Source organism: Bubalus bubalis, chromosome 21, assembly GCF_019923935.1.
Source record: "Bubalus bubalis isolate 160015118507 breed Murrah chromosome 21, NDDB_SH_1, whole genome shotgun sequence".
Taxonomy (NCBI): domain Eukaryota; kingdom Metazoa; phylum Chordata; class Mammalia; order Artiodactyla; family Bovidae; genus Bubalus; species Bubalus bubalis.
The window spans coordinates 54,832,248-54,859,907 of NC_059177.1; the positions used below are offsets into that span (position 1 = coordinate 54,832,248).

General features: G+C 55.2%; 1 protein-coding gene across 1 annotated transcript in view; it reads left to right on the top strand.

Moving 5' to 3' along the window:
- The window catches only part of SLC6A11 (solute carrier family 6 member 11), a 125,286-nt gene extending 115,438 nt beyond the window's left edge, over positions 1 to 9,848 (top strand). Inside the window, exons 11-14 of the mRNA XM_025273049.3 lie at positions 2,164 to 2,266; positions 2,997 to 3,097; positions 3,905 to 4,075; positions 7,443 to 9,848. Coding sequence (XP_025128834.1) covers positions 2,164 to 2,266; positions 2,997 to 3,097; positions 3,905 to 4,075; positions 7,443 to 7,595 — 528 coding nt within the window. The 3' untranslated portion in view covers positions 7,596 to 9,848. The remainder of the gene's footprint in view (positions 1 to 2,163; positions 2,267 to 2,996; positions 3,098 to 3,904; positions 4,076 to 7,442) is intronic.
- Positions 9,849 to 27,660: the final 17,812 nt, after the last annotated feature.

Sequence of the window (27,660 nt, forward strand, 5' to 3'; positions counted from 1 at the left end):
CTTCAGGTCCAGCACTTCTCAGCGACTCTGTGTTCTCGTGTTCGTAATGAGTCATCGTGAGACTCCATGGAAGTTCTCATTCAGCACTTGTATAAGTGCTCGGCTCCAGGTCTCCACCGCCAGAAGGAGTAAAACTCACAGTGAGGAAGGCTGGGTTTACCTGGTCATTATGAGCAGCCATGGCAACCCACTCCAGTGTTCTTGCCTGGAGAATCCCCATGGACAGAGGAGCCTGGCGGGCTACAGTCCATGGGGTCGCAAAGAGTCGGACACGACTGAGCAACTGAGCCCATGAGCATCCAGATGCCCAGGCTACCCCTTTTAGTAAAACTTCTGGGCGAAGGAGGCACTGTCTGCCGGAGAACCCTCAGCTAGTGACTTTCACTGGCCTCAAGTTCAGAACAGACTTCATCACTGAGGAACCTGGACGCCTTCAGGCACTGTGTGCTCCAGCTCCAACCCTCCGCATGTCCCCTCTTGTCTCTGCCAGGCCTGGAGGGGGCAAGGAGGGGCTCAACACACCCCCAAATTCAGACAGTCTCATAAAGCCATGATTCTCTTCCCTCCTGCAGCATCCTGTCTAATAAATACTTTCTTAAGTACCTTGGGGAGGCAAAATTAGGTATCTTTTTACCCACACTCACAAAATTAATTAATTTTAAAAACCAAGCCACTCTCCACCTCCAAATAACCAAAAAAACTATTGCCAGGAGACACAAAGGGGTTTTGTAAGGAACATGGAAAAAGTGAGGGATTTCAGAATCTGTCAAAGCAGCTGATGTGGTACTGAGGTTGGTCTGCTGACCTTCGTCATTCTCTGCCTCTCAACTAAAAAAAGCCACCTCCTCCTGGAAGCCTCCTCTGCTTTCCTTCCCACCCAGAACTTCATTCTAAGCTCGATCCAGTCTCCATCTGGACATTACAGTGACCTGTCTGTTCACCTGCCCCACCAGGCCCCAAGGTCCTCAGGAACAGGAGCCGGCTTTGATCTGTTCTGTGCCCTTGGGGCCTGGCCCAGGGTGTATAATTCCTGCTCCTATTCATTGTCACATTAATGGGAGTGATAATCAGCATTTGAGCAAATGAATGGTGCCACACTTCCCCCCTGCCTCTCTCCACACAACCAGTGAGCAGGGCCTCATTAAGTGCTGATTAATTACACAAAGTAGAGTCTTTTGTCACGCACAAATTGGGGGGTTACCTGATGCTTTCAAGAGGCTGGTGGGGCTACAGGAAAAGCAGGCATTCGGGGGCATCCTCGGCTTGCAGCAGGCCCGTCAGTGGAGGGCTGTCCTGGACACCAGCTGGCCGGCCCTGGTACCCTGGCTCACAGAGCCCTCTCCCAGGCCTTGGGCCCCAGGCCCATCAGGGAGCCAGCGCTGTGCCTGCCCTGGACTGTGGGAATCAGCAGACACTCAGGCCCCACACACCCACCTTCGCCCTCTGCAGAGGCGTGTCTGTGAGTGACCACACAGGGAATTTAAACCTGCCAAATGGGCCGTGGCAGACTCAGTAATTGCTGGCAGGATCTTCTCCCTCATTTAAATGCATTTAAAGCTCTGCTCTAGGGGAAAATAGTCTGCAAATACCTGCTCCTCCACAGAGGTGAAGCCGTGGGTGGCGAAGGTCACAGGGTCTGCAGCCGGACGCCTGGGCCCGGGCCTGAGGCCCATGGCTGGGTGACCTGTAGTGACCAGTGGTACGTGTTCTTACCACCCCGGGGCTCCACTTCCCTGCGTGCGCACTGAGGACACCAGTAGCACCGGCCTTATGACCACACGAGGCAGGACCTACGAGAGCTGCTGTGTGGACGCGTAGGAGAGGGCACGGCTAGAGGCAGGGAGGCCTGTGGGGAGGCTGTCACAGCCCCCTGGAGGGAGGTGCTGAGCCCGCCCCACCTCCAGTCTCCAGTTTTCTGGGTTGTGGCTAGCATTCAGGGAGCAGAGACAAGACAAACCTCTGAGATCCCAGCAACCCCTGAGGGTGGTCTAAGGGTGGTGGGTGCAGCATTCAGAATGCTGGAGAGACCAGTCTGCCCTGGTGGACGTGACTCCAGTGTGGGAGGTGACCGCAGGGCAGGGCGCCCTCGCCGAGGCCAGCTGGCTAACCCTGCTCTCCCATATGTCTGTCCCTCTTCCCTGCATCTGTCCTCCCACCCTGCAGGGCGGTATGTACATCTTCCAGCTCTTTGACTCCTACGCCGCCAGTGGAATGTGCCTGCTCTTTGTGGCCATCTTCGAGTGCATCTGCATCGGCTGGGTGTACGGTGAGTGGAGGCCGAGCCTGCCACCCCCCAGCACCCGGAACCTGGGTGGGCTGGGCTTCCCTGTGGCCCGTCTCCATCTCCATCAGCCTCTTCCTCTCAGGGATGTCTTGGGTTCTCCCACCTGTTGGAAGACCCTCCTGCTTCTATACCCTTTTGCAGCACAGGGAGGGGTTCCAGGCTCAGGCACTGTAACCTTGGGTCCATCCTGCCCCTGAGGCTCAGTTTTCCCATCTGTATAATGGAGTAGTCATCACCGTGGCTCCCGGTAGGAGGGACTGTAGACAAACCAGCCAGCCCAGTGACTGGCCCTCAGCACCTGCCTTTGGGTCTTCCTGTTCCCCAGACAGAGTGAGTGGATGCGAGTTGCTGGGCTTGTGAATACCCACCAGCCCTTCTGTCTGAGCCCCAACCCCCACCCCACCCATGCAGGTCAGCCAGCCTGACCGCGCTCAGAGAAACCACCTTCCACCTTTTCCCCAGAAACTCCTGACTGAGTCAGGAGGGGTCTCTTCAGAGCCCCTTCTGCCACAGTTTATCCTAACGCCGCACATCGCTAACACCCTGGTAGTTTCTAAGCGCTAAGTAGGGTCCCTGCCGCAATTTGTCTCCTGCCGGAATTTTCTCCTGCCGGGGAATGCAGACACTCATCGCCTTTCCTCTGAGACTTGTACAGAAATTCTCTGGGGTGTCCTGTAATAAAGCAGGGTGCCTTCTGCTTTATTCTGGACAGGAAGCAACCGCTTCTATGATAACATCGAAGACATGATTGGCTACCGGCCGTTGTCACTCATTAAATGGTGCTGGAAGATCGTGACCCCCGGGATCTGTGCGGTAAGGGTGCTGCCAGGAGCCACCTGCAGCCCACCACACCCCTACTTCTCCATCCCCAACCCACTTCTCCACCCCAGAGCCCAGGCCTGACTGAGGCCAAAACTGAGGAGGTGATGTCCCCCTGGGGGATCCTCTGTGCACTCAGAAAGTCCAAGGCGACTGACACCTTTCCAAGCCCGTATTTTTTTGGGGGACAGTCTCTGGGCTGGGCCAGGGGGCCTCACTAAGACCCCAGTCATGCCACCAGCTTGCTGTGTGACAGTGAGCAAGTCACCTCTCTTCCTGGGGCCACTGATTCTGAACCCGCAAGCCTGGGCAGATGGCACCCACCTCTGTGGGGGCTGAGGCATGAAGACATCTGGCTCTGCTGTTAACAATGAAGCAACAGCTTGAGGGTAACCAGAGGCTCACACTCTGCCCCTCAGACCAAACTGCGGAGAGGCCTTGGTGAAAGGATGTTTACTTAAAGAAACAAAACCGCTGCTCTTCACCCAGTCCTTGGCACTGGAAGTATCTCAGAGCATCTTCACCAACCATCTTAGTTCTGAAAGTCAGCTTTGAAACCAGCCCTGAGAAGTAGCTAGAAAAAAATTAAAATTTCTGAGTGTTCAGAGGCTGGGGATCGGGCTCCTGGGGGGTCGAGGAGGGTCTCCTGGGACCTGTGCAACCTGTTCCCTGTGCGTCTCGCTGTGGACAGGCAGGGTGCCACCTTTCCGAGGCCACCGTACGGGGTCGACCATCTCCCCTGCTGGCCACCCGCACCCAGGCTGAGGGCCGCCCCGGGGACCTCTCCCCATCTCTCCGCAGGGCATCTTCATTTTCTTCCTGGTCAAATACAAGCCCCTCAAGTACAACAATGTGTACACCTACCCCGCCTGGGGCTATGGCATTGGCTGGCTCATGGCCCTGTCCTCCATGCTCTGCATCCCGGTCTGGGTCTGCATCAAGGTGTGGAAGACAGAGGGGACGCTGCCAGAGGTGAGCAGCCCGGGAGGAGGGGTCAGTGAGGATGGGGCGGCGGGGGGGTGTGACACAGGGAGGGGCTGGCTATGCTGGGGAGGGCTGTGCTGGTGAGTGTGACTGTGCCCACGGGAGCCTCTGGGTCCCTGCTTCCTCATCTGGGCCACGGGCGTGATGAGAACATGCCCCCACGTATCTCCTGGGGAAGCCCGGCCAGCTCCTCCATGGCAGGGGTTCATCGGTACTGCTGTGCTGAGGCCTGGAGATTGAGCTGCTTTCCCTGAGTTCAGCCTCGGTTTTCCCATCTGCAAAGTGGGTCAGCAGCAGTCCCTCACTTACAGAAGTGGTTTGAGGACTCAGTGAGTACACAGAGGGACAGCACTTGAGCCAGGACTTGGGGGAAGGAGGGGCCAAGTGTCAGCTCCTGGTGTCCTGTCAACCCCATTCATTAAGGACCCTGTTTCCAGGGCGCAGGGAGAGGGTCTGACATCTGGGGTCATCTATCCCATGCCGTCATCGTGCAGAGCTCTCTCTGTTCTGCATCTCCTCTATCCTCAGAGAAATTCAGGCGCTTGCCTAAGATCAGACTGCCAAGAATTAGCAGACCGACCATTTTCAACAATTCTATTGACATGTTTTCTGTATCATAAAATTCACCATTTCTGGTATGATTCAATGGCGTGTTTTTTGTAGCAGTGTTCTGTGTCGTGCCGTCATCACCATAAATCCATTTGCAAACATTTTTATTTATTTACACATATTTTTAGGTATTCATAAGATTCCCAGTGTCTGTTCCCAGTAAGCCCTGTCCCAAGCCCCAGACACCCAGAAATCTCTCTGTATGTGCTGCTTCGGGGCACTTCCTGCCAATGGAATCGTGCTGCCCATGGTCTCCTGGTTGTTTAGTGAATTTGGACCCCGGCTCGTCATAGCCTGGACCCCCTCTCCCTCTTCATTCTCCTTTCCTACCTGCGGGGGTCAGGAGGTCTGAGTCAGCTTCATGCCCCTTTTCCTAACTGTGTGCTCTGTGCCAGATGCTGCTGTAAGCCGTCGACAGTCAGTAGGCTGCCGACTCCTCACAGCTGTCCTGTGAGGTGGAGGTGCTTCTTGTCCCCACGTCACAGGTGAGGAAGCTGAGCACAGAGAGGGGAAGCAAGTTGCCCCAGGGCACACAGCCTTGGAGTGGTGGAGCAGGTACCTGAGGCTGTGCCTTCGTGCCCCATACCCCTTGCCTGGTTCCAGCCCCAGTGCAGCACCCCGGGGTCTTGGGGCTGAGCTGTGTCTCACAGACGTGCGGCCTGTGTGGCAATGCCCCCCAAGGCGAGTGCCAGCCCAGAGTCAGCTCCAGCCAGCCTTCCTGTCCACCCAGAGAAGAGCCAGCACCCAGCCAGGGGGAGCAAGCCGAGAGGGAAGGTCCCTTTCTCCAGCCTGCTCCTGCCCCCAGAGCAAGGCCAGGTCCTCCGCTCCTGTAGGGAATGTAGGGCAAGGGCAGTTGTTGATTCTGATTTGGGACCAGGCGTGTGCAGAGGAGAGCTGCCCTGGAGCCCAAATACCTTGGCCCTGGCTGGCCCCTGCCAGCGAGTTCACATCCCTCCATTTCCAGAGGGGCTTCCCAGGTGGCGCTAGTGGTAAAGAACCTGCCTGCCAGTGCAGGAAATGTAAGTGATGCGGGTTCTATTCCTGGGTTGGGAAGATACCCTGGGAAGGGAAATGGCAACCCACTCCAGTTTTCTTGCCTGGGAGAATCCTATGGACAGAGGAGCTTGGCGGGCTACAAGTCCATAGGGTGTCAAGAGTCAGACACGACTGAAGACACTTAGCACACATGCATGCATTTCCAGAAGTTTCTGCCAGCTGATGAGAAGGATCTGGAAGGAAAGATGGGGGTCAGAGAGTTGTTATTGAGGGTGGGTAGTCTGTGCTAAGAGCCATGCACAGGTCAACAAATCTGAGGACACCTCAGGAGAATGACACTCGAGGCAGGTGCCGCTCTGAACCTCTTCGACAGATGAGAGACTGAGATGCAGGGGGTTAAGTTCTTGCCTCAGTGAAGCGGTGGAACTGGGAGTCCAGCCCAGGCACCCGGCTCCAGAGCCTATGCTCCCAGCTCCTGTCCTGTGTCAAGATCCTAGCGCCTTGCCTGGCACCTAGGAGATGCTCCGCATGATGGTATTATGGGGGGAAGAGGGGCATCCTGCCAGTTAATTCCTCTTGGGCAGAATAGCCCCAGCCTATTAGGCATGGCAGAATCTGAACGTGAAAACAGACCCTTGATCGTAAGAAACTAGCACCCCAAAGTCCTTCCAGCCTTCCTGGGGAAAGGCCCCAGGAAGGACCTCCCAAATTCTGGCCTGACGTCTTCTGGAGGTGCACATGAGGCTGAGGTGGGGGAGTGGGGGAGGGTGCCAGGCAGGATCAAGAGGCAGGAGCATGTGTCGGGGTAGAGTGGACGATGGCCACCCTGTCTGCCCAGCACACTGCCGGCCACTCTGCAGGGTTGGGGCCTTAGCGAGAATGTTTCCATCTTCAGACACACACCTCCTATTCCCTCGACGGGGATGATGGGCATGATGACGGCCTTCTATGGGAAACATACCCATTTATGCAGCTGCTAAGTCGCTTCAGTCGTGTCCGACTCTGTGTGACCCCATAGACGGCAGCCCATGAGGCTGCCCCGTCCCTGGGATTCTCCAGGCAAGAACACTGGAGTGGGTTGCCATTTCCTTCTCCAATGCATGAAAGTGAAAAGTGAAAATGAAGTCGCTCAGTCGTGTCGGACTCTTAGTGACCCCATGGACTGCGGCCCACCAGGCTCCTCCATCCATGGTATTTTCCAGGCAAGAGTGCTGGAGTGGGGTGCCATTGCCTTCTCCGCCATTTATGCAGAGACCACTGTATAAACGGCCCTGGAGGTGCTGTAGCTCACCCTCACAGCAGAGTCCCCAGGAGGAACAGCTGGCCCATCTCACAGGTGGGACAGCGCAGCTCAGTGATGTTAGGTGACTGGCCCCACACGCAGCGAGGCCAAGCAGGGACTCAGACCCCAGCCTCAGTCTGCCCAGGAAGGAAGGATGTGGCCTGGGTACAGCTCCTGAGTCCTGGTCATCTGCAGCGGGCCAGGTACAGGGCAGCCAACTCCACTCATCGTCTCCTTCCTCACCCAGTGCTGGTACCCTGTGGTCCCCATGTCCCGGGGTGGGGGCGGGAAACAGATCTCCAGGTCGACGCATCGCCCAGGGCAGAGCTCCAAGCCTGGCCTACCATTTCCATGCCCCCCTGCCCCCCGAGGTGTCCGCTGTGCAGATGGGAGGCGCTGAGGCAGGGCCCCCCAGGGACTCCAACAGCCGGTCTTCTCAGACAGCTCTTTTCCTCTCCAACCGTGTAGAGATTCCGCAAGTTGATGACCCCCAGCGCCGACCTGAAACTGCGGGGCACGCTTGGGGCAGGCCCACGGACGGTGGCGGTTAATGACTGTGACGCCAAACTCAAGGGCGATGGGGCCGTTGCGGCAATTACAGAGAAGGAGACGCACTTCTGAGCGCCCCGCCACCTCGATGTCCCTCCTCCTGCTCCTCGCCCCCTGCCGTCCACCACCGTGTGTACAAATGAACACCTGAACCGCGTACTTCACCTAATGGTAGAGGCTTGCTCGTTTCTGTTTTGTTTTTGTTTTGTTTTTTTGCACAGGATTTATTAACAAGTTAATTTTAAGGTGGCCGCGCCCACTCTGGTTTCAAGTCATGCCCCTTCCTCGTCCCATCCCGCAACTGCTGTGAGAGTAACGATGCGAAGAGATAACCCTATAGAGAGACTTCTCATGCCAGGAGGGTATAACCAGTATTCCCTGGGGTTAGGAAGAAGTCGTACCATAGGACCGGAATTTTTTATCCTCGGGCTGTGGGGTGAGCGGGTAGGAGCGACGTCTGCCTCCTCCGTCAGCCTCTGAACCAACCTGTCCGTGCCCCGCGTCAGGCCAGTCTGTCTGTCTCCAAGCCACCTGAAGCCCCTCCCTTGCCCATCCTCCCCGGCTTCCCGAGGTGGTGGGTTTGCAGACAGCGAAGCTGTGTCAGAGAAGAAAACGTCCCGGCCTACTCAGGACTCCTGGGCGGCAGGCCCCCCTCTGCCCTGGTCCCACGGAGTGACCTGGGCTCTTCCCAGCCCTCCTGGGTCTCCCCCGTGGGGACAGCTGGGTCAGGTGAGCTCTGGGGGTTTCTGCCTGGCCTGGCCGCACCTCTCCGGGGATCCTTTGCATGCCTCCTGGGCGTGCAGACCTGCTGTTGATCTTGGATTCTTCTGAAGACTTGCCACTCTTCACTCCCTTCTTTAAAGCAAGTTTATCCTGGAAACCATGGGGCTTGTGAGAGGTTCCCTCCCGTGGAGACCAGCCTGGTCCTTGGCCCCGCAGACAGTTGGGCTCCTCCGGGCCATCTGCTCGCTCTCTTGGCTCTGCCGCTCTGTCCTCCTCAGCAGGCTGGCTGGAGGCGCCTGGCTGATGGTTCCTGGGCTCCGTCCTGCTTGTGGCTGTCTGTCCTACCACTGCCCCTGCCGGGGTCTGCACCATGTGACCTCCCACCAGCCTCCTGGGTCAGAGCTGCGGTTGGGCCTGGAGTCGGGTTTTGTCCTTCAGCCCCTTCTTCATCCCCCAACCTCGTCTCCTCCCTCTGGGCTTCCCCCTGCCCTCTTCCCTTGCCTGCATTCCTGTGACCCCCCAGTCCTTGCCCACCGTTTCTGCCACCAGCAGAGCCCTGGGATCCTCACAAGGCTTCTCCTCTACCTTTTCCCCAGGAGTTCGCCCGCCTGCCTCTCTGGCCAAGGGCTGAGGAGCCTCAGAGCTCACTGGTGTGGAGCCCTGGGCTCCCATCCCCTCCCTCCCTCGAACAGCTCCAGGGTCTGGGGCAGCAGCTGGCACTGTTCCGGGCCTCCCTGGCTGGTCCCTCTCTTCCTTAATGGGCTTTGATGTCAAGCCTCTGCCTTGGATCCTGAGTTATCTGGGGACAGGCAAGGTGCATCCTTTACCCTTCTACTTTCTGTGCCCAGTCTTATGCGGTGGCAATGCAAGCCTTCTCCAAACAGAGGATTTAGTTTCCTGGAATAAACCTGTGTGTCTGATTCACCCCAACGCCCAGCTGCTCGGCCCCCAGCGGTCCCCGTCTGAAGCCCGCGTTTGCTAAGAGAGAGGCCAAGCGCCGCCACCACCCAGGCAGGTCGGGGTGTCTGGTTCCAGGGCCCCCGCCCCCTTTTGCACACAGCCCGGCATCTTCTTGACCTGTCTGTTCCGGTGGACCCCGGAAATGGATGCAGGAAGATCGGGGCCCTGGCTGAGCCCCTGCCTGTGTCTGCCCTCCTCGGCCCTTCTCACAACAGGCTGGGGTGGGGTCTCCCCACTTCTGCTGCTACCGATTCCCCACCCACCGTGGTCACCAATGCACTGCCCCTCTGCGTCGCTGGGGACGCGATGCTTGTGTGGCACTCAACACTTCACTCACTTAACGGGACTCATGGGCCAGGGCGGAGGGAGGGCTTTTGTTCTTCGCTTTTTATAATTTCCTACTAGTATCTGGGTAACTTGGGGCGGGGGGCAGGGAGGGAAACGTGGGGGCAGGCGAAACGTCATCACGGTGACTCTTTTTGATATTCATTAGAAACAATACATCCTTTCTGAGATATTTACAGTATTATTAAAAACTGAAAAAGGTTGTACTGTTTTGCATAATGAACGTTTTTATGGGGTATTCAAAGGGTACACGATTGTCTGCTTACTCATTTTTAAAAATTAAAAGAAATGAACCAACTCTCTGTGGCTCTTCCTGGCGGAGTGGTTGTAACTCATCGGGTGATTCTCCTGGTTCTCTGACTTCCGTGATGTTCCTGCAAAACCATCTGGGTTCCATGTTTGGGGGTGGTTGTTTCAACGGAGGGGGTTATCAGTTAGAAACACCCAGGGCTGTTTCAGAAGCCCACACTGCCTTTCATGTGATCACCATACAATGAATGGCTACTGTCTGCTAAGTGGTTTACAAGAGTTGTCTTTCTAATCCAGCCACAACCCCACTTTGTTTATTCCTTCCCCCAGGTTGGCTGAGAGCTGCAAATTTTGGAAAATGGGGTTTGGTGTTCGGTGGGTTCTATCGAGCACCCCGCATGTTCCCTGCATGGACCCAGGACTAGGGGTACTGAGACAAGTAGAACGGTGCCTGTGCCGCTCCAGACTGGGGGGCATGTAGAGGGAGAAGCTCTCTGCCTTGGCCGGTCTTCTCCAGCCAGTTGAGCTCCGCAGTGTGGCCCTGGGCAAGGCTGCCCACTTGTCTGGGCCTTGGCTTGGCCGTCAGTAGAGTGGTGAAGAAAATGTGACCCAGAGAGGAAACATAACCAGCTCAGGGTTCCCCCAGAAGTCCTCTACCCTCGTGTCTCATACTCAGCCCCTGGCACCCTCTCAGGCTGTGAAAACTCAAGCAAGCCCTTGGCCTGGGCACCTCCTGACCCCGTAGAGAGCCGAGTCAGACTCTGTTGCCAACTCCTGGCCTTCTCTCTCTCACTTTAGAATAAGGTCCACTTCATGAAGGCGACTGGGAGGAGCCACTCAGGCACCGCCCTCAGCGTCAGGCTAGGTGGACTCTCAGAGCCACCCCGCACGAGAGACTGCAGGGCAGAGTGTGCCAGGGACGAGTGCTCAGGGAGTGCCAGGGGCAGGAGCAGGACAGTTTATTGAGCACCCACTATGTTCCAGGGGTCACGCCAGCGTTACCTCGTCTGAGCCCCACAACAAACCTAACAGGTAAGATTTATTCATCTCGTTGCTTAATACAAGGAACTAATGTTCAGAAACTGTAAATAATTTGCCCCCCCCCCCACCCCAAATGACACCAGGGCCTTCCCTGGTGGTCCACTGGTTAAGACTCTGAGCGTCCAAGTCAGGGAATGAGGGTTCAATTCCTGATCTGGGAACTAAGATCCCACATGCTGCACAACTTATATATAAAAAAAAAAAAGACACCAGATACGCCTCGTGGAAAGTGGAGGAGCCGAGTAGGATCGTGGTTTGCCAGGTCTGCACGGGGCCCACACGCCCAAGCACTTAACCAGGGGCTGGGGACTGGAGTTGCATGATGAGGGATGGAAAGAACTTGCTGGGCAGGGAAGCCCATTTGAGATGGGGAACAGCCTGAGCAAAGGCAGCGGCAGGAAGACGTCTTTGGGGAAACATGGTGAAGAGCAGAGTCCCTCCCCCACCAGCTCTGGCTGGCCCTTAAACCCACTCAGCTCCTGTGCAGCGGCCCCTCCCCTGTGTCTCGGAGTGAGGGGTTCAGGTAACGCGGGCATCAGTGCAGGCCCTCACACAGAACATGTGCTTCCTAGAGCGGGGGCTTCCGAGAGTTAGTGCTCAGCTAGCCTGAGAGGGGGGCGCTGTGGGACAGGCAGTGAGTAGGAAGAGAAGACCTCCCTGGTGCTGGACACCATGCTGGCCCTCCCGTAGGTATCGCCTTCCCTCAATCCCCTTGTGGGTTGGCATGGTGGTCACGTTCCACCAACGAGCACACAGGCTCTGGGAAGTCAGGTTGGCTGCCTGGGTCTCAGCACTGGATGCCGGCTGACCAACAGCCCCGGGGTGCCTGGCTGCAAGGCCCACGCGCTTGCCACGCTCCCCCTTTGGAGAGCACTGATGGGCCACTCGGGCCCATCAAGGATGAGTGATGGCGGGAGGCCCTCGGGGCAAGTCCGAGGGTCTTCAGGAGCCTTGAAACCCCGTTGCTGGCACTTGGGACCTCTGGAAGTCTCCAGAGTTTCCCAGGAATGATATCCTGCCACTGGATTCACTGAGATGGACAAGAGGGATGTTTGAAGGGACCAATGGGATCCCTGGGCACCTAAGAGTGAGGTTGGGGGTCTTTAGGGATGCAGCAGAGCTATGTGAAGCCATGAGTGAGTGATGGAGCCCTTTGGGAGTTCGAAGGGGTTCAGAGTACTGGAGGGGACCCGTACTCCTGTGTATAGGGGATTATTGGGGGAAATGGAGGAGCACTGAAGAGCAAGTCAGAGTTCCTGAGGTCATTGGGAGCTATGGGCTTCCCAGGTGGCACTAGTGTTACAGAACCTGCTTGCCAAGGCAGGAGATGTACGAGACATGGGTTCGATCTCTGGGTCAGGAGGTTCCCTGGAGGAGGACATGGCAACCCACTCCAGTATTCTTCCCTGGGAAATCCCACGGGCAGAGGAGCCTGGCGGGCTACAGTCCATGGGGTCACAAAGAGTCGGACATGACTGAAGCGACTTAGCACGCATGCATCAGGAGCTATAAAAATATCTTGGTCATTACTGGGGGGCTTTGGAGCCATCTAGCATTCTAGGGGGACTCTTGTGGTCGCAGTGTGGAAAGCATGCTTCTGAAGAGCACCCTGCAGGGCGCAGCCTTGAGGAAGGGGAGGAGCGGCGCTCGCAAGAGCTTTCAGGGGTTGGGTGGGGAAACTGAACCTGATGTGAATGTGAACAAAGGTGGGCCTGCCCGCCTGGCAGTGATGGGGAAGCCAGCCAGACTGCAGACCACTTAAGGTGGCGGGCAAGGCAGGTCTGGGCAAAGGACTCAGCAGGCAACTTTGACCTTGAGAGAGTGGACCGAGCTTGGCTCTCCCAGAGAAACCACCCCCCGCCCCCGCCGCCCCCACCAGTGTGTCAGACCAGTTCTAGCCAACACTCGATTTTTCTTGTTGTCCCGTGGATTTTCTCTGCCTTCCGTTTGAGTATCTTCCCCAAGTGAGCCGTTTCTAGAATGGAAAGGCTCTCTTAGCCTGGTCTGGACAGAAGCTTGGGCCCCACTTAGCCGGGTGACTAAGGAGAAGTCTGAAGAGGGTCTGGGCGTTATCTGTGGGTGACTATGGGGGGAGGCAGGTATTTTCCATCAGCCTCAGAACTACCCTGCAACTGCGATTCATACCCACTTTACAGATGTGAAAACTCAAAGTCCAAACTTAAGAGAAATGAGTGGAGGAACTTAGCTGACATCACACAGACTGAGCTGGAATTCAAAGCCAGGTTTACAAAACCCAGAGCCCCTGTTTCTTCTCTATACCAGGCAACTGTTGGGTGACCCAGGGCTCCAACGCAGGAGAATGAGCTAGGGGGCTTCCCCAACCCGTCCATCACTGCCCTCCCACCCAGAGTCCTGGGCTCAGACAGGCTCTGGTGGCAGAATCAGCCACCAGGTGGTGCTGTTGCTAAACCCAAGCCCCCTCCAGGCCGTGGTCCAGGCCGTGACCAGTGAGGTCAGGACGGGAGCAGAGACTGGAATCAAGACAAGAGGGTCCTGAGGCTCCACTCTGGGTGCCCAGATGAGGGACAAAGAGGCTGCCCATGACAGAACAGTCACCCTTCTTATCCCAGCCCATCCAGAGCTCCTGTTTGCAGCCAGACACACCTGCCTTCAATTCTCAACAGCCCTGGGTGTGTGGTGTGGCCTTAGGCAAATGACCTCACCTTTCTGACTTCAGTTTCCTCATCTGTGCAGCTGGACAGATGGACAGAATCAGGCCCTCTGGCAGAGATGTTGAGGGTGTGTGTCTGGCATATGAAAAGAATGTGCTTCTTGTTACACGTAGCTCTGCTTAGCATGCTAGTATCAGGAGACCTGGATCCTGGTTCTGAACTCACGCCATGCCTTGGACAGTCATAATTGCCTCCCTGGGCCTCAGTCTCTTCATCTGTAAAATGGAACTAATAACAGGAACTCACTCTTTTGGTTATTCTAGAGATTAAATGAGGTAGTGGCTATATGGTGTTTGTTTTATAGAGCTTCAGACAAGCAGGAAAGGTATTAAAGATATAATAGGGGTTGTGGTGAGGTGAATATGCAAATGATGATAAAATCTGAGGAGTGCAAGGCAGCTTCTCAGGCACTGATGTAGCACGTGAGACAGACTGGGTTTGCTCTGACCATGTACCAGCAATTACACAGGCCCCGACACCAGTTACCTGCCTTGGTACCTGTCCACCTCCCCGCAGTCCCCACCTTGCTCCATCTGCCCCAGGGTCCGCCCCAAACCCATTTGGACACAAAGATATAGCACAGAAATGAGAAGGCCAAATCCTGAAATGTAGATGATTATTATCTCTGGGTGATAAAGTTTGGGCTGATTTTAATTTTCTTCTTTCTATGCCGTCTAATTTTTCCTTTAACAAAGAACATCTATTGCTTTTATCTTCCAAAAAATAAAATCAATAAAGCTATTTTTAAAAATCCTCCCCTCACCACTGAGAGGTTGGTTACAAATGCAGGCCCACAGGGAATGGAAAATGATTCCCATGTGGTTGCAAGAAATGATGACAGGGAGAAGGGGGGGATTTGCCACTGCACACAGTCCTCAACCTCAGCTCCAGCCTCTGCTGGGGCCTCTGGGCACCCCATGAGCTGAACCTCAGGAAGGGGGAGAAGCAAAGGGGGCAGGACCCCTCCTCCAGGCCACATAATCCTCCAAACATTTATGGACATGCCGGCAGCTTCATGCTTGTTGCAGGGAACTTGTCACAGCAAACTTGTCATAGCTCTTGGAAGGGAGAAGGAAACACACAAGCAAGGAAGCCACGCTTTGTTGAGGACTGACTGTGTGCTAAGTACTGCCACCCTTGTATCTCAACGGACCTGCCCTCCCCACACACATACCCATTGAGGGAGCTGAGATTATCAGCCCAATTTACAGATGAAGAAACTAAGGTCTTTGCTTAGATTTTTTTTACTGCTTTCTGAATAGCTGCTCCTGGGTGCCCATAGGGACATTTCAGACTCAGATTTCCCAGGTGAATTCATCTCCTCCAACACCCACACCCACCAGTCCATTCCTCCCTATCTCAACAAATGACACCGCCCTCCAACCACTTCCTTCACTCAGCAAATATTGATTGAGGACCCACAGTGACTTTGCCCTCATGATGCTTACATTCTAATGGGAGGACCAGACAGTGATTTTTTTTAATTGAAGTCTAGATGATTTATAATGTTTCAAGTGTACAGCAAAATGATTCGGTTGTGTGTGTGTGTGTGTGTGTGTGTATGCTTTTTCAGATTCTTTTCCATTGTAGGTTATTACAAGATGACAATAAATATTTTGAAGAGTAAAAATAGACAGTATATAAGATGATAAATGATAGGGCTAGAAATAAAATAGGGAGGAAGTATCAGGAGGGTCCGGGAGTGTGGAGTGGTAGTGGAATTTTAAATAAGATGATTAGGGCAAGGTAAAGTAGAAAGGAGAAGGGAGTCTGGGGAGTCTGGCATGTCTGGAGCCTGTCTGGAGCCCGTCTAGGGAAGAGTGTTCTGGGGCAGAGGAAACAGCATGTGCAAAGGCCCTGGGATGAGTGCTTATCTGCACTGTTCCCAGAGTGAGGAGGAAGCCAGCATGGCTGAAGCGTGGGGAGCAAGGAGACCATGTAGAAAGGAAGTGAGAGGTGGTGGGCAGGTCACCAGCTGGGAGGCTGGGGCAGATGTGAGCCAACCAAGCAGAAGAGGGACATAACCTGACTTCTGTTTCAGTAAGACCTTCTGGCTGCTGTCGGGGGGATTGGGTGGAAGTGGGGAGATCAATGAGGAGTGTCATGTAGGCAAGAGGTGAGAAGACAGAGAAGGGTGGATGTGGTCAGATTGTGGCCATATTTTGAAGGTAGGATTTCCTGGGATTGTGAGGGGAGTCAGGGATGCCTGGGGTGTGGAGCCAGTGGGTCAAGTGAGACTCTCTCCTCACTCCCCACATTCCACCAGTCAGCTGGTCTCCTCAGAACTTGCTCCTGGAAACTTCTCAGATCCACTCACTTCCTCCGCTCCAGCCACTTCCCTGGACCATCTGCCCTCCCCTGGCCGCTGCTGTGGCCTCTTGCCTGGTCTACACCCCACCTCCCTGCTGTGTTCTCCCCTTGAGGTCCTGCCCATCACCCCTGTTAGAGCCCCTGACTGACCGCTGGCTGTCAGGGAGGTTTCCTTCCGCCTGGGAGTTACTCCCCAAAACGGGAAATCAGGGGGCATCAGTCCTGACAGAGAGAGGGAATGATGCTGGGCCACCAAAACCCCAAAAGTTCTCCAGCCAGCCATACCCGACCACCAGGTCAGTTCCACAACCAAGCGTCACTCAGAGGGGCAGCCCCAGATTGGCAGGGAAAGCTTCCTGGTGGCTGTGGCGCTGGCCGGGCCCTTGGAGAAACCCAGAGCTTACTGATTTCAAGAGGCTCTTGCATCTCACAGACACGGGTTTGAGTCCTGGCTCTACCACTTCCCAGTCGGAACCCACCCCAGACTTTGCCAGGGCTACCAGGACTACGTGGACTCTGACCACGGGCTGTTTGAGGACCCCCATGGACCGTTTAACGTTAGGTGCGAGAGAAGGGATCCCAAAGTGGAGGTCTTGGAGGTGCAGGACCTGGACCGTGAGGAGAGGCGCCTGGGCAACAGCGCCAACTGAGCCGGGCGGGGCTGGCGGGCAGATGGGCGGGGCCGGCGGGCAGGTGGGCGGGCCTCAGAGGCGTTTCTCTTTCAGTGGCTCCTCAACTTCCCAGGTGGCTCTGCCTTATAGAATCAGCCTGCAATGTGGGAGATGCGGGTTCGATCGCTAGGTCGGGAAGATCCTCTGGAGTAGGAAATGGCAACCCACTCCAGTATTCTTGCCTGGAGAATTCCATGGACAGAGGAGACTGGAGGGCTGCAGTCCATGGGGTCACAAAGAGTTGGACACGAGGGAGCACCCACACTGGCTTGCTCTACCACGTACATCATCTGGATGACCTTGAGCAAGTCTCTCTCTCTCTCTGAGCCTCAGTTTGCCTCATCTGCAGACTGGAACCAGTTATCCCCAGGCTTTGACATATTTTCAAGGCCTGAGAGTCCCATCAGGGTGTTGGCTTAACTCAGGATAAGGTCTCCTAGGGTCAGAAGGTCCCCTATAAAAGGAAGAGCCTCAAAGTCTGTCGTTGGATAGACTGGATTTCCATCCCAGCTCAGCCACTTACCAGCTGGGTGACCCACGATGAAACCCCCCACCTCACTGAGCGTCCACCACCCAAGCCGCCTCTTGTAAAATAGAGCCCTGTCCCTGCACGCTAAGTCACTTCAGTCCTGTCGAACTCTTTTCGACCCCATGGACTGTAGCCCCCCAGCCTCCTCTGTCCACGGGATTCTCCAGGCAAGAATACTGGAGTGGGTTGCCATGCCCTCCTCCAGAGGATCTTCCAGACCCTGGGATCGAACTCGTGTCTCTTATGTCTTCTGCATTGATAGGCGGTTACTTTACCACTAGCGCCACCTGTGAAGCCCAAAATGGAGCCCACTGGTCACCAAAAAAGCAGCCCTCTGTGCACCCAGTACATAGTAGGGGCCCAGCCAAAGTGCTGGAGAGTTTGGACTTCACCCCGGAGGCAGCTGGACCCACTGCCTGAACGCCCCCCTTCCTGGGCGGGGGCAGCTGCAGCCCCCGATGGGGTGTTTTTTATCTCCAAGCCGCAGTGGGCTCCGCAGAGCTCGGCAAAGTCCCTGCGCGCGGACAAAGAGCTGTTGTTCCCGCAGATCTAAAATTGCCTCCCTCTTGATTGCCGCTATACAAACCCAGGCGGCTGCTCGCTTCCCCCATCCAGTTGGGTCTATTTCAAGAACACGCTGATTAGCGCTGATTGCGCCTTGATGATGGCGAGCGCATCGCCCAGCCCCCTCCGCAGGCTCCCCGGGGCGTCCGTGCTCCCGCTCCGGGGACTGTGGCCCTGCCACCCACCAGCACCCAGAGACCCTGCACCCGCGAGGGGGTGCAGCACAGCCGGGCTGGGCTCCTCATTCTGCCTCCACCGCCGGTGGCACATGGGGAGGTCACATCCCCCACCCTCCACCTCCCCCCACCGGCCTCTATTTCCTCCGCTGCAAAATTCTGTGCTCAAGAAGGCAAGGAACAAAATAGTGCCTAGGGAAGGGTGGTTTTCACAGTGGGCTTCCAGATACTGTGGTCATGATTGGTCATGAGCCGAAGGAGCATAGTTTTAGCCTTCCCTCTCTCTTTCTTGCACACATACAAACTCACAGAGATTTCTCTGCTCCTGCCAGTACTTGGTGCAGTACTGGCAGGATACTAGGATGAACTTTAATAATCATTGTTTCCCTTTACTGAGCACATTGCCATGTACCTGGGACACCTTACCTTGAGCAAACACCACGGTCATCTTTGGCACCTATTTCGTGTCTGCTTGCTGGTGAGGCTCCTGAGGTTCCCAGAGGTGATATCACTTACCCACCACGGCCCAGCCAGGGCATGGTGAAGTCTGGATTTGAACCAAGGTCATTGCAAGGGCAAAGTCTATGCTTCCCAGCACGCCAGAGCCTGCTCAGGACTCTTGGCCAGAGTTAAGGGAAACCATGAATTAGAATAGTAGAGCAGAGGTCTAATGCTGGTTACTTCTACTATACTAGTCCTGTGTGTGATCCTGGAACAGTTTTGTTTTTTTTTCCCGCTCCAGAAATCTGTTTCTTCCTCCTTAAAATTAGGAGTTGACTCAAGGTATCCCAGGTTCTAGCCATTACCCATGATGGATGGACTGATTCCTGGAATAATCTGAAAGTCCCTTTGAAAAATGTAGATTCTGCACCCCAGCCTTAGAGATCTGAAATCAATAGGCCTGGATGGGCCCAGGAGTCAGTGTTTTAAGACACTCTCCAGATGTGGGTCAGTGGTTCTGTCTGACAGCAGTCAATTCTGCACGGAGACCCCAGACCCCCACCCAGTCCCATCCATCCACACGACGTATCTGCTCTACTCTCAAATGGGCCTCCAGTCCACCTGGGCTCTCCACACGTCACACTCCCCGCCGCCAGCCCAAGCCCCCATGCAGAGAGGAGTGCAAGAAGCTTGTGAGTATTCACTGGGAAGGAGGTCATGGAGGGGATATCTACTTTGGGTCTGAACCCTAGATCCTTCTCCCTACATCAGAGAGCCTGTGGGCCTCTAGGACGAGGGAGCTCTGCCTGCCCTCCTGGGATACATGGAGTGAGAAGGCAGTAGCGACCTGGCCCTGGCTCCCAGGATGCCAGGCAGCCTAAGCGAAGGCCTGTTGGCAGCAACAAGGCTTCAGAGCTCTGGCAAAAGGGACCTGAGTTCCCCTCGATGCCTGCCCTGGTCCCTGGGTCCTGGGCAGCCCTGGGAGTGGATCACTGCTGACTCTTTGGTTGATGGCCCTTTCCTGCCCCCAGAAGTTTCTGAGGAGCATGCACATCAGTTCACCCCTCCCCTCTCTGCTACCCTAAGGCCCCTTCTCCCCAGCATCCCTCAGCTCCTCCCCTACCCACCTTTCTCTTCTTCTCTTCAGCATCTCTGCTCCCTGCCCACTCCCCGTCTTTTTACACCCATCTTTGTCTGAAGACCTCATCCCTAATTATCTCCCTCTCTGCAGATCCCCACCTAACGACCCCGCTCCCATCTCTTCACGAGGCAAGGGAACTCTGTCCATCCTGCCCAGGGTCCTGGGCTGGGTGGCAAGGATCAGACCAGGCCAGACCAGGATGGACCCCTATGTCACCATCCTGAGGAGGGAGATGCAAGCCCTAAGTCCTACCCTGATGTCCTGAGCACGCGCCTGACACACAGTGGTTCTCAGGAACTGTAATAAGGGGCTCGAGACCGACCTTGACCCCAGACTTGATCTCTGGGCAGGGAAATGAATGTGTGAGCCACTCAGTTTCTACATGAGCCCTCAAGAGGGGAGCAGAGGGTCTGGAGGGTTAAGATTTTCCAAGGCACCTTCACACCCATTATCTTCGTAACCCTTCCCATGCCTCAGCCAGGTTGGGTGAGTCACCTCAGTGCTCTGCATAAAGATACTCATCTCAGGAAGGTGAAGGCATGAGCCCCTGGTCTCCAGCAGGTCAAGTCCACAGCAGCTATATGGCCCCTAGAGACCTGGGTCCTAGGCCCCAGCTCTGGGGACCCTCATAGGGATGGTTCCGGGTCTCCAGGGCCCATGCTTGGGACGTGGGAGATAGGCAGAATGTTTGCCCAGATTCTGGGATTCTACAAACCCCTCCAAGCCTCCCACCCCCTGTTGCTAGGCAACAGCTGCTCAAGGCTGAAGGTAAAGGCAGAGGTTGAGTTGAGGGAGGCCGAGCAGCTGGCTCCATCCTTCACAAAGGGGCTGGTGGAAGGCGTTCCCAGGCCAGGCCTAGCGAGAACCTGAGCCTCAGAGGTGTGCAGGGACTTACCCAAGGCCACTGGGGCTGAGGGTTAACTCATTCTAGCACCAAAACATCAGAGCTGGCAGGACCCTTAGAAATCGGCTCCATAAGAAGACGTGTGCTACAACCCACAGTTCCTGAGCCAGGGCAGACATTGCTAGTGGATGACTGACCTCCTTCCCACCGAGCCCAGCCTGAGCTCAGAATTCTCAACACGGTAGTCAGGCAGTTCTAATACCAGACCAGAGTTGGCATGAAAGATAATCCTGTTTATTCTCTCTTATCTGTTGTGACCTCATTTACAGATGGATAAACTGAGGCCCAGAGAAATGTGGCAGAATGAAGTATGCATGGGACCTAGGACTCAGAGGCTCAGGTCTTAGCCACATGCTGTCCTCTTGCTGGGTGATGGTGGGCAAGCCCCTCCACCTCTCTGGACCTCAGGCTGTCTGCTGTAGAATGGGTTTGATGACAGCAAGCCTGTGCAAAGAAAGCCAGAGATTGGGTGCAAGCACTCCCCAGGCACCAAGCCCAGAGGAGGTCTCTGAGGACATTTTACCCCTTCTCCCCTTCCTTGTTTGCCTCCCCCCAGGCACACCTCCATCTTCCAGCTCTGCCGGCCGCTCCCTTCCTGGGGCAGATGTTGGCCCAGTCAGCGAGGTTAAGTGTGAGGCTGGAGGGGGGGGGGTGGGGTGGGCGGGGGGGGAACCTGAGCTGAGCACGTGGGGCTTGGTGAAACTGGTGAGGGAAGGAGACGAGGGAGCTGGGGGATGGGTATCAGCTGGGGAGGGGTGACCACTGCTGGTCCTCTTGAGCAGCTGGCTGGCTGCTCAGGGGGAGTCAACAGCCTCCCTCTGTCGACTTCTTTTTCTCTCCCGACTCCAGACTCAGACCCCACCCCGTTCTGCCTCTTAGTGGCTGTTGGAGATAAGCTGGGTTGGGCTCCCCCTTCACACTCACACGCCAACTCATTAGAAAAGACCCTGATGCTGGGAAAGATTGAAGGCAGGAGGAGAAAGGGAAGACAGAGGACAAGATGGTTGGATGGCATCACTGACTCAATGGACATGAGTTTGAGCAAGCTCCAGGAGTTGGTGATGGACAGGGAAGCCTGGTGTGCTGCAGTCCATGGGGCTGCAAAGAGTGGACACGACTGAACAACAGCAACATGCGGAAGAGAAGGGAGAGAGTTGACCTGCCCGGTGCTGCGGTGTGTGGGTCCAGCTTGTCCACCCTTTGCTGGGCACAGGCCCTCTGCCGGGGCAGGAAGGACATCATGACATAGTCTGCCCTGCAGACCAGGTGCTGAGCGTTGAGAGAGGTGTTAGCCGAGAGTCAGGTCGGAGGGACCTTCCTGGGAAGATCTTCTAAACTGGAGGGTGGACTTGAAATGAGAAGTTCTAGGGGAAATGTGCCTGCATGTGCACCTATAACACACACACACACACACACACACACACACACATACAGACATCACACACACCACACACCACATCACACACACCACACACCACATCACACACATATCACACACCACACACCACATCACGCACACCACACACATCACACACACACATCACACACCACATCACACACCACATAACATACACATCACACACCACATCACACACCACATCACACATCACACACCATATCACACACACACCACACACACCACACACCACATCACACACATCACACACTTCACACACCACACACCACATCATACATCATACACACATACCACATCACACACACACCACACACCACATCACACACACATCACACACCACACACCATATCACACACGCATCACACACATCACACACACATCACACACCATACACCACAGCACACACACCACACACCACATAACATACACATCACACACCACACACCACATCACACATACACCACACACATCGCACACCACATCCCACACACACCACACACCCCACACACCACATCACACACACCACACACCACATAACATACACATCACACACCACACACATCACACACACCACACACATCACACACACACATCACACACACCACACACCACACACACCACAGACATCACACACACCACACACCACATCACACACACACACACATCACACACACCACACACCACATCACACACACACACTTCACACACCACACACCACATCATACATCATACACACATACCACATCACACACACATCACACACCACATCACACACCACACACCACATCACACACACAGACCACATCACACACCACACACAAACCACATCACACACACACACATCACAGACACATCACACAGATACCACATCAGACACCACACACCACACAGACACACACCACGTCACACATACACACACTATACCACACACACACAGAGCACAGCTCAAACCACACAGACACACACACACACACCACCTCCCACACATGCACACACACACAAACACCCTGCACCACACATGCTAACTTTTCCTGCGAGCTGTTTGGCTTTTCTCCCCCTAAGATGTTTCCATCATCTTCTTGGTCTTCTCATACACACACATCACATCACACACACACAGCACATACAGCACACACACACATCACACACATCACATACACATCACATCATTCTGACCCAGCCGAGGAACACAGGGGCCCCCACGTGGGCCAGCGCCACCAGGGCCTCCAGTGGAGCTGAGGCTGGCCACGCAGGCCCTGTGGATGGGAGGTGGCTGAGAGCAGCGAGCAAACACAGGGAGCAGGCAGTGGGCCCCGTGGTCAGCCCTGCTGGGACTCAGGGCTTGGTCCACCAGCAGGGACGGGCTGAAGGCCTTACTGGGAGGGGGGGGCAGGGGCTCCGCTGACCCCAGCCTGGTGGGCCTCTCTGCCCAGCCTCTTGCTCCGGCAGCACTGGCTCTCGTGCTCCTGGTTTGGACGGAGGACTTTGTCACAGCCTCGGTGTGTCTGTCTGGATGGGCTTGGAGACTTTCACCAAATCGTCCTTGCCCAGATTTCTCTTTACATTTTGTTGAAGTCATCTTTTCACTATGACTCTGTCAGTCCCTTTCATCTTCCATTTTCAAACGATCTAGTAGTGGCAGGGAGCCAGGAGCAGGAGGGAAGGCCTTCAGTTAGAGGCACAGGTTGGAGATCATTCATTAATTGTTCATTAACTCACTAAATAAAACCTCGTTGAGGACCTACTATGAGCCAGCCACCACGCTAGATGCATATTCTTGCTGTGTGGAGGATATACCTTAATGTATCCATCTGGGAGTAAACGAACAATGACAGAGCTGCTTGCTAGGAAGGGGTCAGCGGCCTGAGATAGTGAGTCTTAAGCCTGGGGGTGGGCTGCTCCTGACAGTGGTCAGGAAAGACTGCTCTGAAGGAGACACCAGCAGGAGAAGACGCCAGCCAGGCAGAATGGAGACAGCAACACGGTCAGGAAAGGAAAGAGCAGTTGCAAATCCCCGGGTGTGTGGACTACACAGAGGAGGCCGGAGCCACTGGACGGTGGTGAGTGAGGTGAGGTGGCGGGATGTGGGCTGCACAGGGGAACAGGGGCAGCGGCCGGGAGGCAGGGCTATCGGGGAGTAGCCGGAGTCAGGGACCGGTCAGTCTCCACTTTGGGCAAGTGGAGGGCAGTGCTGTGACTTGTTGAGGGCCTACTGTGCGCCACACCTGGCTGCCTCACCATAAGTGCCCCCCCAGCCAGGAGACAGAGTCCACAGGCCAGATGGGGCCCCCGGGGGTGCTGTTCAGGGCAGCAGCTGCAAAAACAGCCCCTCCTCGCTGCCTTCCCCTGACCCATGGCCGCTCCCCAGGCAGAGATGCTCCTCTGAGGCCCACCTGCTGGGGTAGAAACAAGAGCTTTCAAGAGGTCTGGCACTCAAACAACAAATTCCCTCACGTCCCAGCAGTTCCGCCGTTTGGTTCTTGGACTCCCGATCCAGCTGAAGCAAACCAGGTGAAGGCAGCCTGAAACCCGGTCTGCAGTTACTAGGACCCCCCCCTCCCAGAACTCACCTTCCACCTTCTGATCAGTGTGGGGCTCCCAACCCCACCAGAAACTTAAAAACTCTGGCTTCCCATGGCCCATCCCTGACTTGCTAGTTCAGGATTATCTAGGGAATCCTGTATTTTTAACAGATTTCTTCGTGATTGGGAAAACACCATTCTGGAGTAGAGACCTGGCAAGTCTCAGGACAGAGGGGATAGCTGGGGAGCCCTGGAGACAGAAAAGCCAGCAATCTGCTCTAACAGACATACTGTGTGATCCTGGGAAAGTTGCTGAACCTCTCTGAGCCTTGCTTTCCTCATCTGTAATGGGAAAATGGGATATAACTCTGGTCTCTGCATCCATTGCAGATTCTATATGAGTTGCATCAAGTTCCCAGCACACGGTGTGCTTAATCAAGGGCAGGAGTTTTCACGGTTGTCTTTGAGAGATGTCCTTCTTGTGGATGTTCAGAGAGAAACCACCGGTTTGTAACGGCTGCCCAATGGATTCCCAGGGCCCATGGAGCCATCCCCTTGTTCCTGCTCAGATGGGCGTGCTGAAATCTCTCAGGCAGGTCTCCTTGGCGCCAAGGGTACCAGGCACGTGCTTTCCACAAGAGAGGCAAAGAGAGAAGGATCAACCCAGTGTCCCCGGCTTCCCTGTGGGTGGGGGCAAGCCCACTCACCCAGTCCCGATGGGCAGGGGAGGAGGAGCCCAAGCAAGGCTTAGAGAGATGAAACGAGCCCCAAAGTGGGTCAGCACTGCCCTGGACGCTAACCCACTTCCACTCCCTCCTGCCCGCAGGCCCGCCGGCCACGGGGCTGTCATCTTGCATTCGCTCCTCTCCTGCCACAGACTTTGACCCCGATTTCTACCTCTTGCCTCTGTAGGGAGAGGCAGGTTTGCACAACTCGAGCACAGCCCGTCGTGGGGGGTGGGGGGTTGCCGGGAGAGCTTTTGGTTTATGCTGGGTGCTCTGGAAGGCTTTTCCCTCCTTGTGTCCCAACTTTATTTGGAGTGGGGATTATGGGGAAGGGGCAATATTGTGGTCAAAATGATACATTTGTATCAAATGTATACAAAATGATACGTCAAAATTTGATACAAATGATACAGCCAGAGGTGGGCTGCAAACCTGACTCCCTCCTTTCTGGGCCCTCTGTGGTCTTGGGCAGTTGACTGCATTTCTTCGAGTCTGTTTCCTCCCCCATAAAATGGGCTGTTGCAAAGGTTCAGTGAAACAGTGTCCGTAAACTTCCTTGGGGCGGGGGTGGGCCTGCTGAGAAGTCTGCTCCATAAACAGCAGCTGTGATTCTCATCCTAGTGTACCAGAAGCTGGGGGGCTCGGCCCAGAGCTGGCTGGACCTAGGCTGGACTCCAGGCTCTGGCCCTCGGAGCAGTGAGATCTGGGACAGGTGATTCCTTTCATCCTGTTTCTTTATCTGTAAAATGGAGACCTTCCCAGAGACAGCAATGTTGTAACAGCCTTGTGCAAAGTAGACTTTCAGCTGGTGATAAATATTAATAATGATGATCAGGAATGGCGTGCGATTCTATAGACGGCACATTTATGCAGCACTTACCTGCATACACGGCACTGGGGGTCTAGGATGGAAGAAAACATTTGGCTGTGGGCCCCGAGACAGAGCTTGCAGACAAGCGGATGAGCACCCCAGTGCAGGTTATTACCCTGCTCCATCCTCTGTGACCCCCAGAAGGGAGACCTGGAGCAGCCCCATCTCTCTGCTCTCCACAGAGAAGCCCAGGGGAGGGTGATGGACCCTGAGTCAGCCAGCCAGGCGGGAGGATGGGTGCCCCAGGACACCATACTGTCTCCCCCACCGCCCCGGCACCCCTTTAGAAGCCATGCCCCTCCCCCGGGGACAGAGGGGAGCTGAGGGGAGCTGGCCTTGAGTGGTGCATTCAGAAGCAGTCAACAGTCCCTGGTGGCTTGGAGGGCTTCCCGGCTGTCAATGACCCAGCAACTCCCCTGCCACAGCTACTGGGAATCAAGCTGTGGAGGCCACCAGATCTGGGTAGCTATTTCTCAACAGCAATGTGCCTGCACCTCCAGGGTGCAAGACAAGGTTCTGTGGAGACCCAGGCCCAGGGTGGTGGCCAGAGACAGAGGAAGGGGCTGGATGAGGTCTGTAAAAGCAGTCCCTGGGAAGGCCTGCAGGGGTTAAAAAAGATACCCACCCCAGGCTTCTTGAGTCCCGTTTCCCCCAGCATCCCGGTGCGGGGAACTTGCTTTGCCCCAAAGTCCTCCGCATGAAGTGATCTGAGCCAGTGGAGGGCCACATGATGCTGAGGTAGCGTGCATGTGTGTGCTAAGTCGCTTCAGTCCTGTCCGACTCTTGCAACTCCAAGGACTGTAGCCCACCAGGCCTCTCTGTCCCTGGGATTCTCCAGGCAAGAATAGAGTGGGTTGTCATGCTCTTCTCCAGTGGATCTTTCCGACCCAGGGATCAAACCGGTGTCTCTTATGTCTCCTGCATTGGGAGGCAGGTTCTTAACTACTAAGTGCCGCCTGGCAAGTCCAACGCTGAAGTAGAAATATCCCAAATATTCTCCTGATGTGCCCAGCAACTTGGAATTTGGAGTATCACAAAAGAGTAATTAGAGGCTCAGACTTTGGGGCCAAATTTGTATCCAACTTTCCCCACTTAACTATCTCAGTTTTCTCATCTGTAAAATGGAAACAATAACAGTACTTGCAGAATGGTCGGAAAGTTTAAAAGAGTTCACAGATGGAAAGCGACGAGAACAGAACTTGGCACCTAGCAAAGCTTAGTGAGTGTTATCTGGTCTGTTGAGTGAGAGCAGTCATGCCAAGGGTGGGGAATCAAGGACATACTTAAGGACGTCCAGTGAATGGCAAGTGCATTCTGGTGCCTGGAATGATTCCAACTCACTTGCTCTCCACTTCCTGCCCCCCATGACCCCCATCCCATTCCCCCCACCCCGTCTGGTCCCCCTTCCACTGGCTCCTGATCTCAGCACAGCTGTCTGTGCAGGCTCCTTTTCTCTTTGCTTAAAGATATTCCAGCGTCTTAGCCTAAATAAAGGGGATGGCTAGGAAGTTCACAGGGCTTCCAGGGAACTCCCGTGGGAGGGCACAGTTCTGATGGCACTGTGCCTCAGGAGGCGCTGGCAGATTTGACTCCCATTTTCTGCTGAAGGCCCCCCTCCCTCGTTCCTGTCCCTTCAGTGGCACTCATCAGATTTTTGCCCTCGACTCCCTAAAGTGTAAGTCAGTGTTTCTGGAGGCCTTATCCTCACCCTCCCCAAAGCGCACCCACTACTCAAAAGCAGAACCTTGGGGAAGGCAGCTAAGGTCACGCAAGCTCCCCTCCCAGCCTCTCAGAGACAAAAATAAAGTGTGTAACTGTCAGAAGCATTATGGAACTGTCAACGGTGTATGCAGTC